The sequence below is a fragment of the Nannobrachium achirus genome, assembly GCF_963921795.1.
Source record: "Nannobrachium achirus genome assembly, chromosome: 10".
Lineage (NCBI taxonomy): Eukaryota > Metazoa > Chordata > Actinopteri > Myctophiformes > Myctophidae > Nannobrachium > Nannobrachium achirus.
In genome coordinates, this window is record NC_137819.1 from 58460384 (window position 1) to 58482011 (window position 21628).

The 21628-nt window shown below is 42.9% G+C and overlaps 3 protein-coding genes across 3 annotated transcripts; all 3 read left to right on the forward strand.

Annotated features, from left to right (window-relative positions):
- Positions 1-6547: 6547 nt before the first annotated feature.
- Positions 6548-11633, forward strand: ciarta (circadian associated repressor of transcription a). Its single transcript, XM_080734471.1, has 6 exons — positions 6548-6752; positions 8469-8818; positions 9483-9558; positions 9668-9746; positions 9969-10119; positions 10298-11633. The coding sequence occupies exons 2-6, from the start codon at positions 8483-8485 to the stop codon at positions 10676-10678; spliced, it is 1023 nt and encodes a 340-aa protein (XP_080590597.1). The 5' UTR covers positions 6548-6752; positions 8469-8482; the 3' UTR covers positions 10679-11633.
- A 4086-nt stretch (positions 11634-15719) lies between these two features.
- Positions 15720-16598, forward strand: LOC308293191 (lysophosphatidic acid receptor 5-like; the record flags this gene model as incomplete). The annotated part of the gene is made up of 1 exon (XM_080735626.1): positions 15720-16598. One exon carries the CDS (start codon positions 15720-15722, stop codon positions 16596-16598), a length of 879 nt encoding a protein of 292 aa, XP_080591752.1.
- Positions 16599-18804: 2206 nt separating this feature from the next.
- LOC308293192 (lysophosphatidic acid receptor 6-like) lies at positions 18805-19683 on the forward strand (the record flags this gene model as incomplete). The annotated part of the gene is made up of 2 exons (XM_080735627.1): positions 18805-19198; positions 19385-19683. 2 exons carry the CDS (start codon positions 18805-18807, stop codon positions 19681-19683), a joined length of 693 nt encoding a protein of 230 aa, XP_080591753.1.
- Between the last annotated feature and the right edge of the window lie 1945 nt (positions 19684-21628).

Genomic DNA, 21628 nt, shown 5'->3' on the forward strand with positions numbered 1-21628 from the left:
TGTGTGTGTGTGTGTGTGTGTGTGTGTGTGTGTGTGTGTGTGTGTGTGTGTGTGTGTGTGTGTGTGTGTGTGTGTGTGTGTGTGTGTGTGTGTGTGCGCGCGCGTGCTGCGTGTGTGTGTGTGTGTGTGTGTGTGTGTGTGTGTGTGTGTGTGTGTGTGTGTGTGTGTGTGTGTGTGTGTGTGTGTGTGTAGAGATAGGGGACCAACAGTCACAGGTGTATTTCAGCAGGTTTAATATCCAGTTAGTATGCAAGTCATGGTGTCACACAGTACATTCTGGTATGGGTGTGGATGGGCCACAGGGGGTTGAAGAAGTACCATTTCTAAAAAGGTTGAAACATTGGTAAATACAATTGCTGAATATTGGGTCAGATTATTGGTTTTTAATGTGACTTAGAAAGTGCCTGGTTATGTAGTTTCATCATGTGATTATTATTATTATTTTTAAACAATATGTTTATTGTTTTTTCCATTAATAAACTTATAGGACATGGCAAGGAGTTTTACATAAAAGCAATAGACAAAACAAATAGACAAGACGATTAACAAACAGACAATTAACAAACCAACAAAAACAAAAAAACAGCAAAAACACACACAAAAATATAAAATAGAATAGAATCAAATATTAGATCAGGGCAAACAACAGCGTCCACAGAGTGCATAGAGCCACAACAGATTATGTGGTATTTACATCCATTCGAAGCATTTCCGAGAAATTCCGACACATCAACGTCCCTTAAGAGACGGGTAAAAGGTCCCCAAACCTCATCGTACATTTCTCCTTTATTCTTCAGAATATAGATTATCTTTTCCATAGCACAGCAACTGCTCATTTCCCTGAGCCATTATTGCGACCGTAGGTCGCATTTACTACCAAAACCTCCACGGGCTGTCTGTGCGTCAGTGAGTCAGTGAGTCAGTGAGTCCGTCACACTTTTGCCCTGCTCATATCTCCACAACCGTTGCCCCCATCCATGCCAAATTTTGCGCACACACTCCTTGACTGCCAAACTACAACCTCCAAGGACCCCCGGAGCCCCAGGGACCAATGTGCTCACACGTCACACGTCACACTTTTTCCCTGCTTATATCTCCGCACCCGTTGACCCGATCCATGCCAGATTTTACACACACACTCCTTGCCTGCCAAACTACAACCTCCAAGGACCCCCGGAGCCCCAGGGACCCCCAGGTCCCTGGGGGACCCCCAGATGTAAAAAATGACCAAATGTGCAAAAATGACCAAATGACCACCCCAACGGGGCTGCTCACGGGGAATTCCCGGGGACCACCGACTCCTGGTGCTCCAGAACGGATGCAAAAGTGGTGGCGCCCCCAGTGGAGGACCCCCTGCCACTGCAGCGCACATAAAATGCCGTAACTCGGGCTAGGAGCGTCCGGGAGAGCCGGGGCCGGTACCTATTCGTCCGCCAAGGCAACGCGGAGACCCCACCCCTCATTTCTCACATGGCCCTATTCTAGCGCCACCTTCAGGCCGATTTTTAAAACACATTTTTGGACACTGCTCCTACAGTTTTTGCCCTAAAATCACGAATATCACTACACAGCATGTCTACACTCATGTCATCAACATGGATCAGGAAGATTTGGGAAAAACAAATTTTTGCCCTATTTGTGGAGATAAGCCACCTACGGTCGCTTATCTCCCGATTAGGGAGTCTTGGTTGTTATCTGTGCCAAAGAATGTGATGATCACAATGTTTATTCTGATATAACTGGCTTTATGGGGTATATTTACAGTACCTTTATGGACACTGAATTGAAGAATCACTCATTGGAAATGTTTGTTTTTCCTACCGGTATATACCTGGTGAGAGCAGGAGAGGACCTGGTGAGACGTAGGGGGAGCCCAGCCAGGAGTCGACCCATAGAGCCTAGTTCTTCCACGCGCCAGAGTGGTGCTGCCCCCAATCATGGCAGAGTAGTTCCGGTGCAGCACATTGAGTGACCCTGTCTTTCCCTAATAGGACTGATCGTGGATAGCTACTGGGACGTAAGTCGGGACTTGATCAACCCCGGCTGGGTCACCTGGGCGAGGGTGTATGATGTTGCGAGACCCAAAACACCCGTCGACCCCAGGCTACATCACTGATGATACGTCCCAGTTGCATCCTTGTGATGTTTTTTGCAATATTAGTTCTATTTATAGTGACTCATAGGAATAGACTGTGTGACAACCAGGAATAGTTTGGTGACCACCGGAGAGTCGGTTGACGGACGGAATGTAGATGGCACCCGGGAGCAGGTTGGGTTAGCGCCCCAGCCTGTGTCTTCCGTGAGGAAGAAGCCCAACAAATCCACGGTGAAGCCTTTAGGAGGGCCATTCAAGCCGCAAGCGGAGCCTGTAGCACCACCTTGCCCAAGTGGAGCTTGCAGTACTACCACCGGCCAACCCTTGCGGCCCAACCACCTGCAGCAGCTGAATGGAATGTTTGGATCGGGAGTCTGGTGCAACGCACAGGGCCTGGACCTGGTGAGAGCAGGAGAGGACCTGGTGAGGCGTAGGGGGAGCCCAGCCAGGAGTCAACCCATAGAGCCTAGTTCTTCCATGTGCCAGAGTGGCGCTGCCCCCAATCCCGGGCAGAGTAATTCCGGTGCACATTGAGTGACCCTGTCTTTCCCTAATAGGACTGATCGTGGATAGCTACTGGGACGTAAGTCAGGACTTGATCAACCCCGGCTGGGTCACCTGGGCGAGGGTGTATGATGTTGTGAGACCCAAAACACCCGTCGACCCCAGGCTACATCACTGATGATACGTCTCAGTTGCATCCTCATGATGTCTTTTGCAATATAGATGGATGGATTGATGGATAGATTGATTTAATTTAAAGCAACATTTTTGACTTAATTTATCAAGAAAACAATCATCAATCAACTTTATTGTCACAACACAGTTAAACAGGTAAAAGTGAGGCGAAACTTTTAATTTATGTATACAGGCCTTCATGTTTGCAGATTAAAAGTAAAATAATTAGAAGTGAATTTGTGAAAAAAGGAATATAAAGTAAGCTTAAAAAAGACTGAAAAGCAGCATGTTAAAAGCTCTATCGTGTCATGCATTCACTGTAATGCAAGTCAGTATTATGTCGATATGGATCTCAACCTGTCCAACATGAAATCCTAAATCACATGATATGTGCATTAGTAGATAGTAGTGCAAGTCGATAAGCACAGGCGACAGACTTAGGGTTTTGTTCAACAGTCTCACAGTTGCAAGATTCTCTGCCACAGTCTCTTGTTCTGGCTCTTGGTACGCTGGTGTCGTTTGCCAGGTCGAGGGCGCAGCAGTGGTTTGAACTAGCTGTGACTAGGGTGATGTCTGCATGTAATCTGAGTTCCCAGAAGTTATTTTTTTAGCATGTCCGTGATGAGACTCTCAGAATATGTTGGATATGCAACACATTACATCTCTTGTGTATTTCCTGGGGGGAGGGAAGCCCACCTTCTACAATGACTCTCTTGTGGTCAAGGGCGGTGCAGTTCCCATACCAAGCTGTGGAACTCACCCTAAATTTCTTTAGGGGTTGGAGGTAGTTGCTGCTGAGCCTTTTTCACCACGTGCGTTGTGTGATGCGTGGACCATTCCAGATGCTCAGAGATACGCTGCCGATGTGGATTGGGGAGTGCTCCTATCCTCCGCCTCCTATATTCCACTATCAACTCCTTGGTTTTGTCGTTGTTGAGAACGAGGTTATTCTCTTGAAACCATAAAGTCAGCGACTTGACCTCGCGTCGTCGTCACTATCAAGCAAGCCCATCAAAGTTTCGTCAGCGTATTTGATGACGACGTTAGAGCTGTGAGTGGCCTCACCCAGAGAGTAGAGGAGAGCACTCAGCAAACATCCCTGGCTGGGGTGCTCCTGTGTTAAGGATCAAGAGGTCCGACTTGGTGTTGCCCATTCTCTTCACCTGACGGCGGGCCGATAGAAAGTCCAGTATCCAGCTGCACCAGGGTCAAGCCCCCGGGACCGAGGGGGAGCTTTGAAGCGCCGTGGACATGGTGGCCGTTTGAGGTACTGCAGTTGGGGCTTCTAATCATGAACGCGCATCTAGGCTTCTTTGTATTGACGCGCGTTCATACCGGAAGTGCTCGTTCATGAATTGGAGCCCCGGCCTGTCCATGAACACAAACTATGACGCAAAATGCGTCACAGAAGCCAATAGAAGCGAGCAGCACCTGGCTGCAGACACTAGGGTCCTGTTGATGTCCACGGGAGACAGGAACATCAACAAGTGGCAGGAAGTGACCTCACAGTGTCAAGTGACTTCATGCCGCTTGTGGAGGTCACGTGACGTCTCTGCCTTGCAGTCCAAGGCACTACAGTCCCTTTGAGCCGCATTGTCGCTATGTGTACATGTTATCTTTTATCTTTTAGACAACCCAACTCTACCCCCTAACCCTAAACAGAACCTCCATGGGGTAGAGCAAGAAAGAGGTGTGAGGTCACTTCCTGCCACTTGTTGATGTTCCTGTCTCCCGTGGACATCAACAGGACCCTAGTGTCTGCAGCCAGGTAGTCTTGATAGAAGCCCCACTACGTCACGTTTCTAAGGCGTTTCCAAACGTGGAAAGTACGCTTCATGCGCTGGGTGAGCAACTCAATGCAAGTGGACGGCGGGGTTATCTGGTGTCCTCTCTATTCTTATTATAACTCTATGACCAGGGTGCATCGTCTGTGATCTATTCTTGCGATATGCAAATTGCCATGGATCCAGTGTGGCAGGCAGGACAGAACAGATGTAGTCCCTCACCAGCCTCTCAAATAATTTGCTGATGTCTGGAGTAAGGGCAGCCGGTCTCCAGTCATACAACTTGGGATGTTAAAGGCCACTGCAGCCGGCTCTATGGACGCATTTCTGGTCCACGTTACACTGATATGAACTAGATGTGCGCGCAGGTCGGTACCAAAATTAGCCAATGAAACCAGCGCTCCCCAAAACAACAGGTTTGGGGATTGGTGGGAATTGATTACATGATCACAGGTGACTGCATTTAGTCTCAATGTTTGCAAACAAGAAACGGGTCTATAGGCTGGAGCTGACTGTCTCAAACCTGGCAAAAATGTTTCTTCCTCAAAAATCACATACAGAACTGTCTTTTTTGCATGTGAGAGTAAAGGCTACTTGCTAATATTGCCTGCTAAAAAGAGAATGAGAGGGGGAGATTGACAGACAGGTTGCTTTACTTATTTAAATTATTGTTATGTATTAATTGTTTATCCAGTTAAATTAGTTAACTGAACACTGAACACTTTTGAAAATCACTGTACAAAACTTAAAGTAGTAGACCATAGATTCTATGCATGGCATAGAATAGTCCAGCTCTGCCAGCCCTCTGCTGCTCTGTTTTGCTAGTATCATGTCAGTGATTTCTGTAGAGTACAGTACAACGTGCTTATATCACACACACAGGCTTGTTCTTATGTTTATCTGGCATAGTGCTTATTGCAAGTGAGCATGTGCAGCGGGTGACTAGCGTGTGTGACATGACAGTGTGTGTGTGTGTGTGTGTGTGTGTGTGTGTGTGTGTGTGTGTGTGTGTGTGTGTGTGTGTGTATGCGTGTGTGTGTGTGTGTGTGTGTGTGTGTGTGACTCGTGTGAGAGAGAGAGAGAGAGAGAGAGAGAGAGAGAGAGAGAGAGGAGCAGCTCTCCATACCAACAACACGTGCGGGAGTGGCTGGGGAGGGTCACAATACTAGCGGCCAATCACTTGCGAGAAAGTCGCAGATTGGTTCCGCGTGCAGCCAATAGGCGAAAAGCTGCTCCGCGCAGCGGCCAATGGCAGGCTCGGCACAGCACGTGTAGTGACTGTGGTGTGTGGTGGTGCTCGGCACATGTTCTCCCTCGCTGGAGCAGTGGAGATGGCATGGTGTGTAAAGTAACTAAGTACATTTAATTAAGTATCATTTTGAGGTATTTGTACTTTACTTGAGTATTTCCAATTTCCAATACTTTTGCTTCTACTCCACTAGGCCTGTTTCTCGGATCCATATATTGTACTTTTACCCCACTTAGCCCACTACATTTATTTGACAGCTTTGGCTACTAGTTAGTAGTTACTTTGTAGATTTCGATTGCCTTTACTACATAACATAGTCTACATTATAGCCACTTCAGCCCTATATTGGCCATTTGAAAATAGCCGAGCTCACAATGTGGACACATTGTGGGCTTGTAGATCTGCAATTTTAAAAATATTTGTTATACATTTGAAAACTTGTGAAACAAGACATTCTGCATAGTATTAGTGAGTGTTTTTTAGTACTTCAATTACATTTTAATACCAATAATGTTGTACTTCTATTCAAGTACATTTTAAATTCCGGACTTTTACTTGTAACAGATTATTTCTACATAGCAAATTTGCAACATTGATACTTTTACTCAAGTAAAACCTTTGGTTACTTTTTCCCACCGCTGGAGGAGAGGGAGGGGGGCTGGCAGAGTAAACGAAATGTGACGATGACAAGGGGAAAAGGGAGGGAAGGAGAGGCTACGACGGGACAACCGTTGAGGATCCGTTGAGCAAGGAACGTTATTGCTATTGGTCCGGGTTTATTTCGTAAGAAGTTGAGCAGCGAGCGAGAGACAGATATTGTGGATTCCAAAAGACAGATCGTTCGTGTGGATTCCACGCAGTAATAATCGCGGTTCGTTCACGTTGGATTTGTTGTTTGTTCTGTGGCTTAAAAACCTGCACGTTTCCCAGTCCAGTCCAAATACAGGTGAGAAACACTCCCATCATCTTCTTCTTAATTGTGCCTTTGTTATTGAACCCTTTAGAAAATGGATTTGTGCAGTGTTTCTATTCTATATGTTGTGTGCAATTTAGATGGGCTACACACCATCTGAAATGTTTAGCACCTACATAAAATAGTAGTAGTTGAACAGTTTAACAATTACTGTTGTTACTTGTTGTGCTGTACCAATAATTACAAAAACCGTGATTACCTGGCTTTAGTAGCCAGGTAGCCTACTGATTCAAGGATATTGTTTTATTCGTTTGGCTAGATGGGGAATTAGTATGTAATGTGAAGTAGACTATTTGTTGTTTTGTCTTTTTAAGTTGCTGATATTTGTCTCCCAAAACCGGGTGCAAAATTGTTCTCCATCACCAGTGTGCAAAATTCCAGCTTACATTCCGTTAGATACAGCCATACAATTTAGTTTTTGTTTTGACTGTACTTGTATTGTTATTCGTTTTTGTCTAATACAATATTAAATTATTCAAAGCAGCATAGGTTACATTTTGTAGATAAATTAAAACCAGTGAGGCATACTTGACAAGCCTACTTGACAATTTTGTCTTTTAGTCTGATTTGTATAAGGCATAGGCTAAACATGAGCACATAAGGCATAATAAGCTAATTTAGTTTACTAATGTTGTTGTTGCTGACATTTCCAGATGTCAACTGACTGATAATAACGACACATGCGCAACATCTTATAACGACACATGCGCGTACCCACAGCGCAACACAGTTTCTCTCTGCTGTCTCACTCTCTCACTACACACACCCATCACGTGTGTAGACCTACAGTATCACTGCTGCTGTAAGAGACGTTGTAAAATGTCTGGCATAAACCCTGATCCTAATTACTAGCAGCTGCAGCTTCAACGATGACCAGTTTAACAGTTAATACATGGCATGTTGTTAATGCATAGGCTACACATCCTATCCACTTCCACTTAAATAAGTCTGTTATTGCTTGACAAACGTGGATTGTTTGAGCTAGTCATTGTCAACTGACATGTGCTGCTGCCGCATATGATGTGTAAATGGTCACTCAAGGACAATACCACCAAAGGACGCCTCTGGGATTTCAGAGGATACATTTACACATTAATGAGGCCTTCCACAGTCATAAAAAGATCTGAGTGCTGTGTAATGAACTATTATGGTGCATCTTGCCTTCTCATTAATCAATTCTACTCCTGGACTCAAAAACAAGGCAGCACTGAGCAGCCTGCATGTGGAATCCACATCTGCTGAGCAGCAAATACCTGTTTATATTGATCTGAGTTACAGGATGATAACAAAGTGTTATTGGGATTTTTTTCCAATGTTGCAATTGCAGCATGAACTTTGATACAACTGTGTCCAAAAATGTTGTTTCAATTTTAAAGGCCTTAAACAAGTTTGAATCTGTTTGTCAGAAAGGCATCAAATTACCAGAAAACCTTAATTATGTGGCCACGTGAAAACCTCTGGAAAAAGCTAAATTGTGAAAACAGCAGATCTACAAGCACACAAGCCTAACTTTTGTGCGATGGCCATGTCTGATGAAGCAGGGCTTTACTTTGCGAAAAAAAAAACGTAGGCCTACACATTTGAAACTTGGAGATACAAGGTTTCTGCCCGACAGTGACGCTGCTATGTTTCATATGGATTTGAGATGTGTTGTTATGCTTACCTGTGTTATTATGCTTTCTACCTCAGTTCTCTGTAGAGACATGCATTCACTGAGGAGCTCTTCCAAATGGCCATCCTATGAGTCCCTCCCCTCCACTCCTGGCTTGCCGATCAGCGAGAGCGAGCAGACGGAGGACGAGGCTGACGTGTTCTCCTCTGAAGGAGAGGGGGACAGCGGGGCCCACAAGTCAAACGAGACTGTGTCCACAATACGCCTGGCCTTCCCTAGCAGCCGCCCAGACCGATCCCTGTGTCGGCCCGAGGACCACCACTGTCCTGACAAAATGACCCACCAGAACTCTTCTTCAGTCTCACCAGGAGCGATCACATTCAGCTCACCCTCAGCCACACCCGGAGACCAGGCTTTTGCTCAGAAAGTGAGAATTGTTTTCTAAGCTATATTTTGAACATTTAATGTAAATGTTTTCTCTGTTTATTGCAGGGGTCTTCAGCGTTTTTAGGCCAAGGACCCCTTAGTTGATGAAGCAGGGACCCCCCGCTACCTTATCATAGATTCCATATAGTTTCATTGTTTGACATCACCATCCTCAGTATATTTTGGATTCATGTCAATTTCAGATATTTAACCACTTGAACCGTCAATACTTAATTAACTTGACCTTTCACTCTGTACTTAGTCTGCTCTTTTTCCCCTCTACACCAAAACTCTTGGCCGGAAATAGCCGATCTACAAGCTGACAACGCCTCGCAGCGCGAGGCGTTGTGGGCTTGTAGATCCGCTATTTTTGGATAAAGTTCTCTGAAATATATTATGGACGCTAGGGTTCAAGTGGTTGATATAAAAAAAGAGAAAAAAGGTTTCTATCACACAAAGATTTGGAGGACCCCCTGTAGTAACTCTGAGGACCCCCTAGGGGTCCCGGACCCCCTGTTGAAGACCCCTGGTTTAGTGCAATACCTGCAGTTATATAACAACTGGTCATACCAGCCCCAGCCCTGGGCCAAACCAGCCCTCCACTGACTGAAACCGATATGTTCTGGCCACTGACATACGTCTGTTTCTTATGTCCTTTTTTCCAGTGTGCTGACTTGCAGAGATTTATCAGACCTCTACTTGAACTTTTGAATGGACTGAAGACTGGCCGATTTGACAAAGGTATATTGAGGATTATCTCATGTCTCATACATTGATATGCTACAGTCCATCATCTTACTCCGTCTCCGTGTTTTTGTTGACTCATACGATTTTGTTTGATCTTTGGCAGGCTTGTCCTCTTTCCAGCAGAGTGTTGCCATGGATAGACTGCAAAGGATTCTGGGAATTCTGCAGAAGCCAGACATGGGGTAAGGCAGTCGCAACTAAAAAGACTAGTCCTTTGTGTAAATGGTGATAAGTGTGATAACTGGGATTGTCTACCCACTAGTCCCTCACCCCTGTTACATACTCAGTTTTACTTTTAGTCGTTTTTCTCAAGATAGAAAACAAAATGAAGGACTTGGCCTCCTTCACAAAAAAATAGATATTTCTAGGAAAGCTAATATTTTTCTTTTCTTTTTCTCTTACAGTGAGAAGTACTTCAGAAACTTGCTACAGGTGGAGATGATGTTGAAAATATGGTTCCCTCACATGGCTAAAGAACGCTCGACAGCAGCACCGACCTACACTCCGTGTCTGCATCAATGCTGGCGCCAAAACCAGCTCCACATCCCTGTTAAGGTAGGCCTCTATATAGCTGTTTCTTTTGTTAGCACAGACAATGCTCTCTTAAAGTATGCATCGGATCTTTTATTAGCCTTTGTGATTGTACCCTGCCGTGGTTTATATTTCATAATGGCGGAACGAGACCTTCAGTTGTCCTTTAAGCTTTTTGTTTGCTTTTGTCTTCCTATTCTAGAAACGAAAGCTGAGCTGGATCGAGTCTGACACCCCCGGCTTCATCTCACCCCAGTGTAAACGACATCAACAAGGCCGACAGATGGAGAGCTGTCAGACAGACACGTCAAAACACACCAAGGCCACAGGTCTACCTGTGGCCTCTAGTGAGCAGAACGGCCTTGAGAGAGTTAAGGTCGAAGCTGACAATGGCAGCTGGACTTCTGCATGTGACGGCGCCGGTACTTTAGACGGGCCTTTGTATTCGTGTAGCAGCAGGGAACATGCAAGTTGGAAACAACTTGCCAATGCCTCCCCATTCCCCATCAGTGGCAGCCCAGCAACACAAGACAGTTCGGTCTCATCGAGCTCCACTGTCCCCCCCCTGGCTGCTTCACCTTAACTGCCCACGCTTGGACTGCTGCCACGCAGCGATTGGCACAGTCTGCCAACGTGAACAGCCCAGGGACGGACGGATGACGGATGACATTCGTCATCTGGGGGAGAGCTTGGCTGATTTGCTGAGGCATGTAAACAAGAATGGGAAGAGACATTCATTAACACTTAACCCAGTGCAAGATGAGATTACACTGGAACCCATTGCACTGTATCAACATCAGATATATTTAAGGGAGTGTTACTATTTCCAGTCCTGATGTAAAAAGAAAAAAAGGCAATATGTATTCTGTTTTGTGATTTTCATATCATGGAAATAATCGATTTGAGTTTTTTTTTTTTAAGTAAAGGAACTCACAGTGGAACATCAATAGCACATTTACAGATTATTTACACATTTTGTAATTACACATTTATTACGACTCCTAAATGATTGTAAAGTGTGTGCCAAACAAAACCATAGCTTTTAATTCCACAACAGCGACTGCAGGTGCATCAGTGGTTTCTCTTAACCCATTTAGGCCTAGAATTATTGAATGCTTTAACCAGTGAAAAATAGCAGATATACAAGCTCACAGCGCGGCACCGAGTGCCGCGCTGCGAGCTTGTAGATCTGCTATTTTTGGAAAAAGTCGTGAAAATGTGGGCAAATCTTTGAATTATGTATTTTCAAAGCGAACGTTTGTAACTCAAACTTTGCTTCTGGGGGGCCCCTGGAACTAAATATTTTGAGATGGGGGTCCGTGGCCAATTAAATATCATTTTGGGGGTCTTTCACATGAAAAGGTTTGAGAACCACTGACATAGTAGTCTCTCAAGAACAGACTAACTGAGCTCCAGTTAAGTGAAAAGGACCTTTTCTTTGACGATGGCTATAGCCAGATTGCTGACATAGAAACATTTTTTCAAAAAACCTTAGAAGGATTCAAAAGACACTTATAGAATTGGGTCAAAATTCTAATTTTCACGATTTTTCAAAAATAGCAGATCTACAAGCTCGCAGCGCGGCACTCGGTGCCGCGCTGTGAGCTTGTATATATGCTATTTTTCAATAGTTAAAGCATAAAATAACAATACACAATGATGTGTACCATAAGCATAACATTTGTGCCCCTGTGTCATTAGGGATTAATAACTGTAGTTGCACTTTGGATGACATATAGAGGAAGAAATTACCAGAAATGCTGTCGTCCAAGAGAGTCGGGTTATTATTTATGAAAGATCTGTTCAAAAGGATCATTACTTGAAAACCTGGATACTTACGGTACCCTTTGAGCCTTGTGATTGTGTGTTGCATCTGAACAGGCTTTGTTCTTTATGACTTATTTATTAATTGCGTTTTATTTGTAATCTTTTGACACTGCATGTGGATATGAAATGTTTTGGGGAAGAATTCTCACTCTTAGGTAATTGCCAAATGTATGTTTTACACAAGGTTTGGAAATGCAAAGCTGCTATAGGACTGTCCCCTCTGTCAATCAACAAATTAGTTGACCAAGACTTTTAGTAAATGAGTCACTTTAAAAAATAATGTTCCCCTGGCTGAATGAGTTATTGTTTGAAAAATGTCACGCACATGTATTGTAAGCACTAGATTTAACCCTTAACCACTTAAACCCTATATGGTTGAGCGAAGTCCCTCAGGGCTCTGCCAGTGTATTTTCTGTTTTCGCTCTACATTAAATATCTTAGCTGAAATCTACAAGTTTATAGATCTGCTATTTTCTGCAAAGGTTTTCCCTCAGAAAATGGATCCTGGGGTTTAAGTGGTTAATCCTGCCAATCTGTAACTTTCAACAGCCAATGGCCACGGTCACATCATGAATTAGAAGCAAAGTTCAAATCTTGTGAGACTGACCTGAAACGAGTGGTCTTTTTACATGATTTTATGTGGATAACATATTTTTGCAGATTCCTCTATTAGTTGACAAGAATTTATTTAGACGAGGACAGCGCTGACATTTTTAAACAATGAGTTTCCTGTTGGCTCGGCTGGACGTTAAACAGTCCCTTTGTCCCCCCTTTTGAAATAACAAATTGTGCAATTACTAAGACCTGACTATTGTTTCCATCAGTCCGACTCTTGCCACTGGCATGGCAAAAAGATAATTGAAGTGTTAGGAAATTTGATTTGGATTATCCAAACACTAAGATCTATACAGTATTTATGCATATGCGTGTGTGTGTGTGTGTGCGCGCGTGTGTGTGTGTGTGTGTGTGTGTGTGTGTATATATATATATATATATATATATATATATATATATATATATATATATATATATATATACATACACACATATCAACGAATGGCCCTTCTCCTGGTGAGTCGTGCATAGTTTTTAGTTGGTTGCACACCGATGTCCTGCATTCACGCTGGCAATCTACAGGCTTACAATGCACTGCAAATGCTTTGTAAGCCTGTCAGTTGAATTGACTATTTCCGGTGTGCCAACGCTGGCATGCAACATAGTGAAAAATCAGGTATTAATCATGCTCATGACAACCACAAAAGGAAAGGGATATACCATGAAATTGCTCATTTAATCATTTGTGAAACGAGAAAACATGCTTACGTGAATAAAGATAGTACATCTAAAGTCAAACAATGTCCAGATGATCGCGTACATTTCAGGTGACCCCGGAATGGTGACTTTTTTTTAGACTATGTCAACCAAATGTGCTGCTGTGTAGATTTTCTTTGCACTCTGCTATTATTGCCGTTTCCATTTTCACTGACATTTATGTGATAACATTGCAATCTAATAATGTGCTGGGAAAAAGTAGACACAGAAACTCTCCTTGTTGCTCTGTGCAATAAAAACAAAATGTACAGTTTTGAGGCTTTGTTTATGCTTTGGAGAAAACGTCCTGAGCAACGTTGCAGGACACTTTCGTCAAAGCATGAGTAGCCTTGAGAGTAATCTACTTCTTATGTTTGTTTGTCAGCCCACTCCATCATATTTCTTGTTTTGATTTCCTTCTTTGGTTGTGTGGTTTAAAACCACTCCATTATTTACTTGTATTCAAAAATATCAGTCAGATGTTGATTGATTTGAACAATGCTTTGATAAAAATAGCTCACTTTTTTATACATTAAATGGTTTGTTCGATTCTTTGTTTGACTCTGAAGTTTCTGTTACTCAATTTTTTAAATACAAAAAAAACGTTCCCATTTGAAATCCAATCGGAAAAACTACAATCAGGATAAAAACTACGGCTGTTTTATTACATTCAAACAAAAACATTTAAATAATTTGTCAACATGATCATACATGTCTAACATAATACTATATATGTATACAGAGTAAAACAAGTTATAAAACAACTAAGGTACTACTTATCAATAATAAGTATAGAACAATTATAATTACTACTTATGCTATCTACAGATAATGTTCAATTAAACATATAGGCTTATACAAACATAAGTGACATCCTCCTATGTTGTTTGTAGGCTTATGTTATAAATGTCATTGCACTAATTGCATATTTTTTTCTTGAGGTCATTGTTTATCCTGTTAAATCATGAATTTACCCCCATTGATTCTGGATGGGGACCCAAATGCTATTGGGTCATAATCAATGGGGGTATTTTTAGGGTCAAGGGTAAGGTAAATTTGGGTCCTCATGCAGGGCCATGCATTTGGGTCCCCATCCGGAATCAATGGGGGGTAAATGTACTACTAGTAAGACGCCTAAAGGGCGACAAGCGACATCAGAGCATGATGTCAGAGCGGCAAACCCATAGGCCGTAAAAATGTGTACACGTCGTATACACGGACGGGTGGACGAACGTGGACAAGCTGTGGTGTTTCTCATAGTAAACTGCAACCTTCAGTCGCAATAATAATTACAGTACAACGGTCAATTAAAGCGATTGCCACTTCAGATATAATTTTGATTGACTGACTGACTGGCTGTTTCCAACTGGTGCACGACACGTATGTCTGTCCTCTGTCAAGAGAGAAATGAACTGTTGAAGAGGGTAAACTATTTTAACCACATTAACCATGTCTTATGTCTTACAGAAGTCCCTATATAATTCTTTTTAATAAAAATAAAATGTTGTTGAACAAGCTCACAACGTGTTATGATCATGTAGATCAGCCATTTTCACTATTCATTGTATGTATAGCTGTACGTAGGACTTCAATGGTTAACTTGTAATGGCAATTTATTTTATACAAAGGAACCTGAACTAATAGTCAGCATGTAATCAGAGGAACTTATCGCAACTGACAAAGCTGCCAACCTCGACGACATACCGGTAGGTGTAATGACAGATGTATACAAAAAGGGCTATATGAAATTGTTTACAATTTACCTTGTAGGTATTTAGGAGTTTCTCTTATCCAGAGTGACCTAACTATATATAATAGTTGCAACTTGCAAGTTGCAACCAGTTGCAAGAAATTGCAGCAGTCTGAATTTTACAGTTCCATTGCAAATCATTGGTGTGGATGCAGGCTTTAGCATTTGTAGTCATGCTAACATCATATATATATCTATATGCTATACGTAACATAACATGTTAACATGGTGAACAAGTTACCAACATTGCATAACTTAAGTAGCGTCCATCAAGAATAGGCAACAAGTGGTAAGACTTTAACTCAACCAGTTGAGCTAAAGTCTGAAGAGATGAGGTTTCTGCAGCAGACAGACACAGACACACACAGATAAGATAAGAAACACAGTAAGCAAAAAGGAAAACCACAGAAAGTGTAAAAACAACCACACCGTTCCTGTTAAAAAACTAAAAAGAGTGTCAAATTGGAAAGGTCCACTCACTGTTATGCTTTCAGTTAAATTAACACTGAATATGTGTGGACATTATACAGTAGCTTGTTAAAATGTGCTGTAGATGTGTTTTCTATTATTAATATCACATTTCTTAATTTCTTCATGCTGGGACTTTTGCGTGAGCCCCATAGCGGAAATATGCCCCCGCATTTCCTGTTGCACTGCTCTGTAGATCAAATCGAAGATCAAACCCTCAGGTGGTTTCCTTTGCTGTCATATTCACAGCAACCGTTTCAACTACATCATGGACAACTGCACCTCGGAAGGCACAAGTAACTATATGACATATTCTGTCATTTATGGCTGTATTTTAGTGTTGGGCCTTCCTCTCAATGCTGTGTCACTCTGGATTCTGGTGCGCCGTCACAGAGTAAAATCTCCCAGTGCCGTCTTCATGATCAACCTGGCACTTTCAGACCTTCTGCTGGTGATCTCCTTGCCTATGAGAGTCTATTTCTATGCTACGGGTTCCTGGCCCCTGGGCATGATGGCATGTACCTGGATCACCATGCTCTACCGAAACAATCTCCGCACCAGTGCCATCTTCATCACCTTCATCAGTGTGGACCGGCTGCTGGCAGTGGTTTACCCTCTGAGGTTTGGGCATCTGAGAACCACCACCAATGCCTGGAGAGCCTGTGCCTTGTTTTGGGTATTGATAGTGGCTGCATACATCCCAGAGGGCATAGATTTTCACAAGACTACTGGAAACTACAATAAAAGCTACAACAAAACAGCATGTTTTGTGTTAATATCCTGTGAACCATTGAAACAGCCCAGTGTCATGAGGTATTTTATGATTGGTGTACTATTAACCATGCTAGCAATCAATGTTGTGTCCACTGCTATGGTGCACTGGACTCTTCGAAGACATCTCAATGACTCTGCAAGGATCAATAGCAAGATGAACGTCATGCTGATTTTTGTCATGAACTTGTTGATGTTTGTGATTTTTTTCTTGCCTGCCAATGTGGTGCTATTGGTTGATTGGAGAGCTGCCATCATGCCTACAGTGTGTCTCTGTAGCGTTAACTGCTGTCTAGATCCGCTGTTGTACTACTTCTCTTTGGATGCCTTCTGGAAGAAACAAGAAAATGTGGACTCCCCTTTAAGAGATCAGTAGGCAAGGACAAAAGGTTGTGTGTGTGTGTGTGTGTGTGTGTGTGTGTGTGTGTGTGTGTGTGTGTGTGTGTGTGTGTGTGTGTGTGTGTGTGTGTGTGTGTGTGTGTGTGTGTGTGTGAGTGTGTGTGTGTGTGTGTGTGTGTGTGTGTGTGTGTGTGTGTGTGTGCGCGTGCGTGCGTGCGTGCGTTCGTGTGTGTGTAACTTGCATTACATGCTTCACTTTACATCCCATTTGAATCAGCACAATATGTTTTAGAAATGGACATGTGTTTTGATGATGTTTATGGAGAAAGTAAAAGCTATTTATCTTAACACATTTGTATGGAGTACATCTCAATCATTTTCTTTCATCTACAGCAACGGTATTCAACCTGCGGTCTGTGGGCCACATGCGGCCCCTGAGGCATGTCTATGCGGCCCTTCATGGTCATACCAATAAAAATATTTTTTTTCATTTTTCAGTTTCTCTCCAAAACCACTAGGAAACCATTGTTGTCTTGTTTTATACAAGACTTTTTAGTTTGTTCCAAAAGAAGAATTTCATCATTAAGCATTTTTGTGTGTTTCCTTAATGTTTTGACTACTCATGTAGTGTATTGCAAAATCATTGTCTAGACCTCCAACATATACTGTAGGACCGTCATTAGACTTTTGGTATTTTGCTGAGTGGCCCCCGGGCCATCTCAAGTTGAGTAGCCCTGATCTACAGTATGGCCTAAGTCAGGAATACTCACTGTAGGAAAACGTGTTCCGTAAAAATGTGTACACGTCTCGTCTACACGGACGGGTGGACGAACGTGGACAAGCTGTGATGTTTCTCATAGTAAACTGCAACCTTCAGTCGCAATAATAAGTTCAGTACAGTTCAGCGGTCAATTAAAGCAATTGCCACTTCAGATATAATTTTTATTGACTGACTGGTTGTTTCCAACTGGTGCACGTATGTCTGTCCTCTGTCAAGAGAGAAATGAACTGTTGAAGAGGGTAGACTATTTTAACCACATTAACCATGTCTTATGTCTTACAGAAGTCCCTATATAATTATTTTTAATAAAAATAAAATGTTGATGAACAAGCTCACAACGTGTTATGATCATGTAGATCAGCCATTTTCACTATTCATTGTATGTATAGCTGTACGTAGGACTTCAATGGTTAACTTGTAATGGCAATTTATTTTATACAAAGGAACCTGAACTAATAGTCAGCATGTAATCAGAGGAACTTATCGCAACTGACAAAGCTGCCAACCTCGACGACATACCGGTAGGTGTAATGACAGATGTATACAAAAAGGGCTATATGAAATTGTTTACAATTTACCTTGTAGGTATTTAGGAGTTTCTCTTATCCAGAGTGACCTACAAAGTCAAAACCCTAGTCAACAAACAACAAGGTAAAGGGTCATGTAACTAGAGTGCAAAGAAAAACAATTTAGTGCTACAAATTAACTACAATATCAGGTAAACATCTGTCTAAACAACATCTAATTCTCATTCTAAAGTCCACACCAATTCTCAATGTAACTATATATAATAGTTGCAACTTGCAAGTTGCAACCAGTTGCAAGAAATTGCAGCAGTCTGAATTTTACAGTTCCATTGCAAATCATTGGATGCAGGCTTTAGCATTTGTAGTCATGCTATTATCATATATCTATCTATATGCTATACGTAACATAACATGTTAACATGGTGAACAAGTTACCAACATTGCATAACTTAAGTAGCGTCCATCAAGAATAGGCAACAAGTGGTAAGACTTTAACTCAACCAGTTGAGCTAAAGTCTGAAGAGATGAGGTTTCTGCAGCAGAAAACGGAGTTACAGTAGCATGCACACACAGATAAGGTAAGAAACACAGTAAGAAAAAAGGAAAACCACAGAAAGTGTAAAAACAACCACACCGTTCCTGTTAAAAAACTAAAAAGAGTGTCAAATTGGAAAGGTCCACTAATTGTTATGCTTTCAGTTAAATTAACACTGAATATTTGTGGACATTATACAGTAGCTTGTTAAAATGTGCTGTAGATGTGTTTTCTATATCACATTTCTTAATTTCTTCATGCTGGGACTTTTGCGTGAGCCCCATAGCGGGAAATATGCCCCCGCATTTCCTGTTGCACTGCTCTGTAGATCAAATCGAAGATCAGACCCTCGAGTGATTTCCTTTGCTGTCATATTCACAGCAACCGTTTCAACTACATCATGGACAACTGCACCTCGGAAGACACAAGTAACTATATGACCTATTCTGTCATTTATGGCTGTATTTTAGTGCTGGGCTTTCCTCTCAATGCTGTGTCGCTCTGGATTCTGGTGCGCCGTCACAGAGTAAAATCTCCCAGTGCTGTCTTCATGATCAACCTGGCACTTTCAGACCTTCTGCTGGTGATCTCCTTGCCTATGAGAGTCTATTTCTATGCTACGGGTTCCTGGCCCCTGGGCATTACGGCATGTACCTGGATCACCATGCTCTACCTAAGCAATCTCCGCACCAGTGCCATCTTCATCACCTTCATCAGTGTGGACCGGCTGCTGGCAGTGGTTTACCCTCTGAGGTTTGGGCATCTGAGAACCACCACCAATGCCTGGAGAGCCTGTGCCTTGTTTTGGGTATTGACAGTGGCTGCATGCATCCCAGAGGGCATAGATTCTCAAAAGACAATTGGAAACTACAATAAAAGCTACAACAAAACAGCATGTTTTGAGTTAATATCCTGTGAACCATTGAAACAGACCAGTTTCAGGAGATATTTTATGATTGGTGTACTATTAACCATGCTAGCAATCAATGTTGTGTCCACTGCTATGGTGCACAGGACTCTTCGAAGTCATCTCAATGACTCTGCAAGGATCAACAGCAAGATGAACGTCATGCTGATTTTTGTCATGAACTTGTTGATGTTTGTGATTTTTTTCTTGCCTGCCAATGTGGTGCTATTGGTTGATTGGAGAGCTGCCTTCATGCCTACACTGTGTCTCTGTAGCGTCAACTGCTGTCTAGATCCGCTGTTGTACTACTTCTCTTTGGATGCCTTCTGGAAGAAACAAGAAAATGTGGACTCCCCTTTAAGAGATCAGTAGGCAAGGACAAAAGGCTGTGTGTGTGTGTGTGTGTGTGTGTGTGTGTGTGTGTGTGTGTGTGTGTGTGTGCGTGCGCGCGCGCGCGCGCGCGTGCGTGCGTGCGTGCGTGCGTGCGTGACTTGCATTACATGCTTCACTTTACATCCCATTTGAATCAGCACAATATGTTTTAGAAATGGACATGTGTTTTGATGATGTTTATGGAGAAAGTAAAAGCTATTTATCTTCACACATTTGTTTTGAGTACATCTCAGTCATTTTCTTTCATCTACAGCAACGGTATTCAACCTGCTGTCCCTGAGGCATGTCTATGCGGCCCTTCATGGTCATACCAATAAAAATATTTTTGAGCGGTGGTCACAACGCTCCTATACGTGGCCGTGTGTGTGGGTCTGTCTGTCTGTCTGTCTGTCTGTATGCGTGTCTGTCTGTATGTAGCCTCAAGTCTGCAGTACCTTTTCTGACCACACATGTTAACACCTTCTAAGCCAAGGGGAGCCCCTTAATGTTAAAACCGTACTATATCGCACATCCCCCCAGGGACTCTCAGCCACGTCGTACATTCCCGGACTTTGTCTTTAAAACCGGAATAAAAGCTTTTGATCCGAAAATCGGCGATCGTCTAACCTTCCCTAGTCACCACTCGTGCACTGATAGCTCATGCAGACCGTGCATGAAGCAGAGGTGACGTCAGCGCCTCTCCTTCTCCAAGGCACCTTCCACCCATCCGTTTACTGTCTACACACTCGAGCTCCTCCTGCAGCCATGCTTGGGGCTATGCTAGCGAAACTTTTCAGTTCTGTTCTTCAGTCACACATGGACTATTTGCGGGGACATTTACGTGAAAGGATCGCGCACGCGAAACGCACGGGGACATCGACGATCGGCCAAAACCCCCATTCTATCCCAACGGAAATCGAGAAAATCATGGTGAGTTACTGGCCTGGGGGGAAAAAAAAAAGAAAAAACAGCGGCGCTGTTCAAGATGGAGGGGCTGCGGGGTCATGTTTATAAACATAATATTATGTCTCAGATCACAATACAATAATAGAAATGTCACGGCTAATCTACCAACCACCATTCTATTTCCACCATTCTATTTCTTCAGCCTCAGGCCAGGCACACTCACACTCACATTCACACACACACACACACACACATACACACGCACGCACGCGCGCACACACACACACACACACACACACACACACACACACACACACACACACACACACACACACACACACTCACGCAGCTTCCACCGCTCAGTTCACACGAGTGTGATTTTTTGTCTACTTTTAAGTGTGGACAAATAATTTCTGATGTAATTTTTCAGTTTCTCTCCAAAACCACTAGGAAACCATTGTTGGCTTGTTTTATACAAGACGTTTTAGTTTGTTCCAAAAGAAGAAACTTCAGAATTTCATCATTAAGCATTTCTGTGTGTTTCCTTAATGTTTTGACTACTCATGTAGTGTATTGCAAAATCATTGTCTAGACCTCCAACATACTGTAGGACCGCCATTTTTAGCTTGCGGCCCTTAAGGTCTTTGCACACTGCTGCGTTTTTCGGGCCGAATATCGGAGTGAATTTCGGAGCACGCAAAATAAAAAAAATCAACCTCACGTTATGTCAATCACGTTTGCACACTGCCGCCGGTTTCGTATTTATTTTCGGACCAGGGTTTATTTTTTTCCCGATTTTTGCAGCTCTCTCTCTCTTTCCTCTCTCTCTCCCTGGCTTTTGGATTTTCGGATTTCCAAAATACAACAAAAACACGCAGTGCAGTGTGCAACCACCTTAAGACTTTTGGTATTTTGCTGAGTGGCCCCCGGGCCATCTCAAGTTGAGTAGCCCTGATCTACAGTATGGCCTAAAGCTGGTTGCACACTGCACTGCGTGTTTTTGTTGTATTTTGGAAATCCGAAAATCCAAAAGGAGGAA

Coding starts and splice junctions, on each gene's coding strand:
- ciarta (XM_080734471.1), top strand. CDS start 8,483: ATGCATTCACTGAGGAGCTCTTCCAAATGGCCATCCTATGAGTCCCTC. Junction 9,559..9,667: donor GACTGGCCGATTTGACAAAG/GTATATTGAGGA, acceptor GATCTTTGGCAG/GCTTGTCCTCTTTCCAGCAG. Junction 9,747..9,968: donor CTGCAGAAGCCAGACATGGG/GTAAGGCAGTCG, acceptor TTTCTCTTACAG/TGAGAAGTACTTCAGAAACT.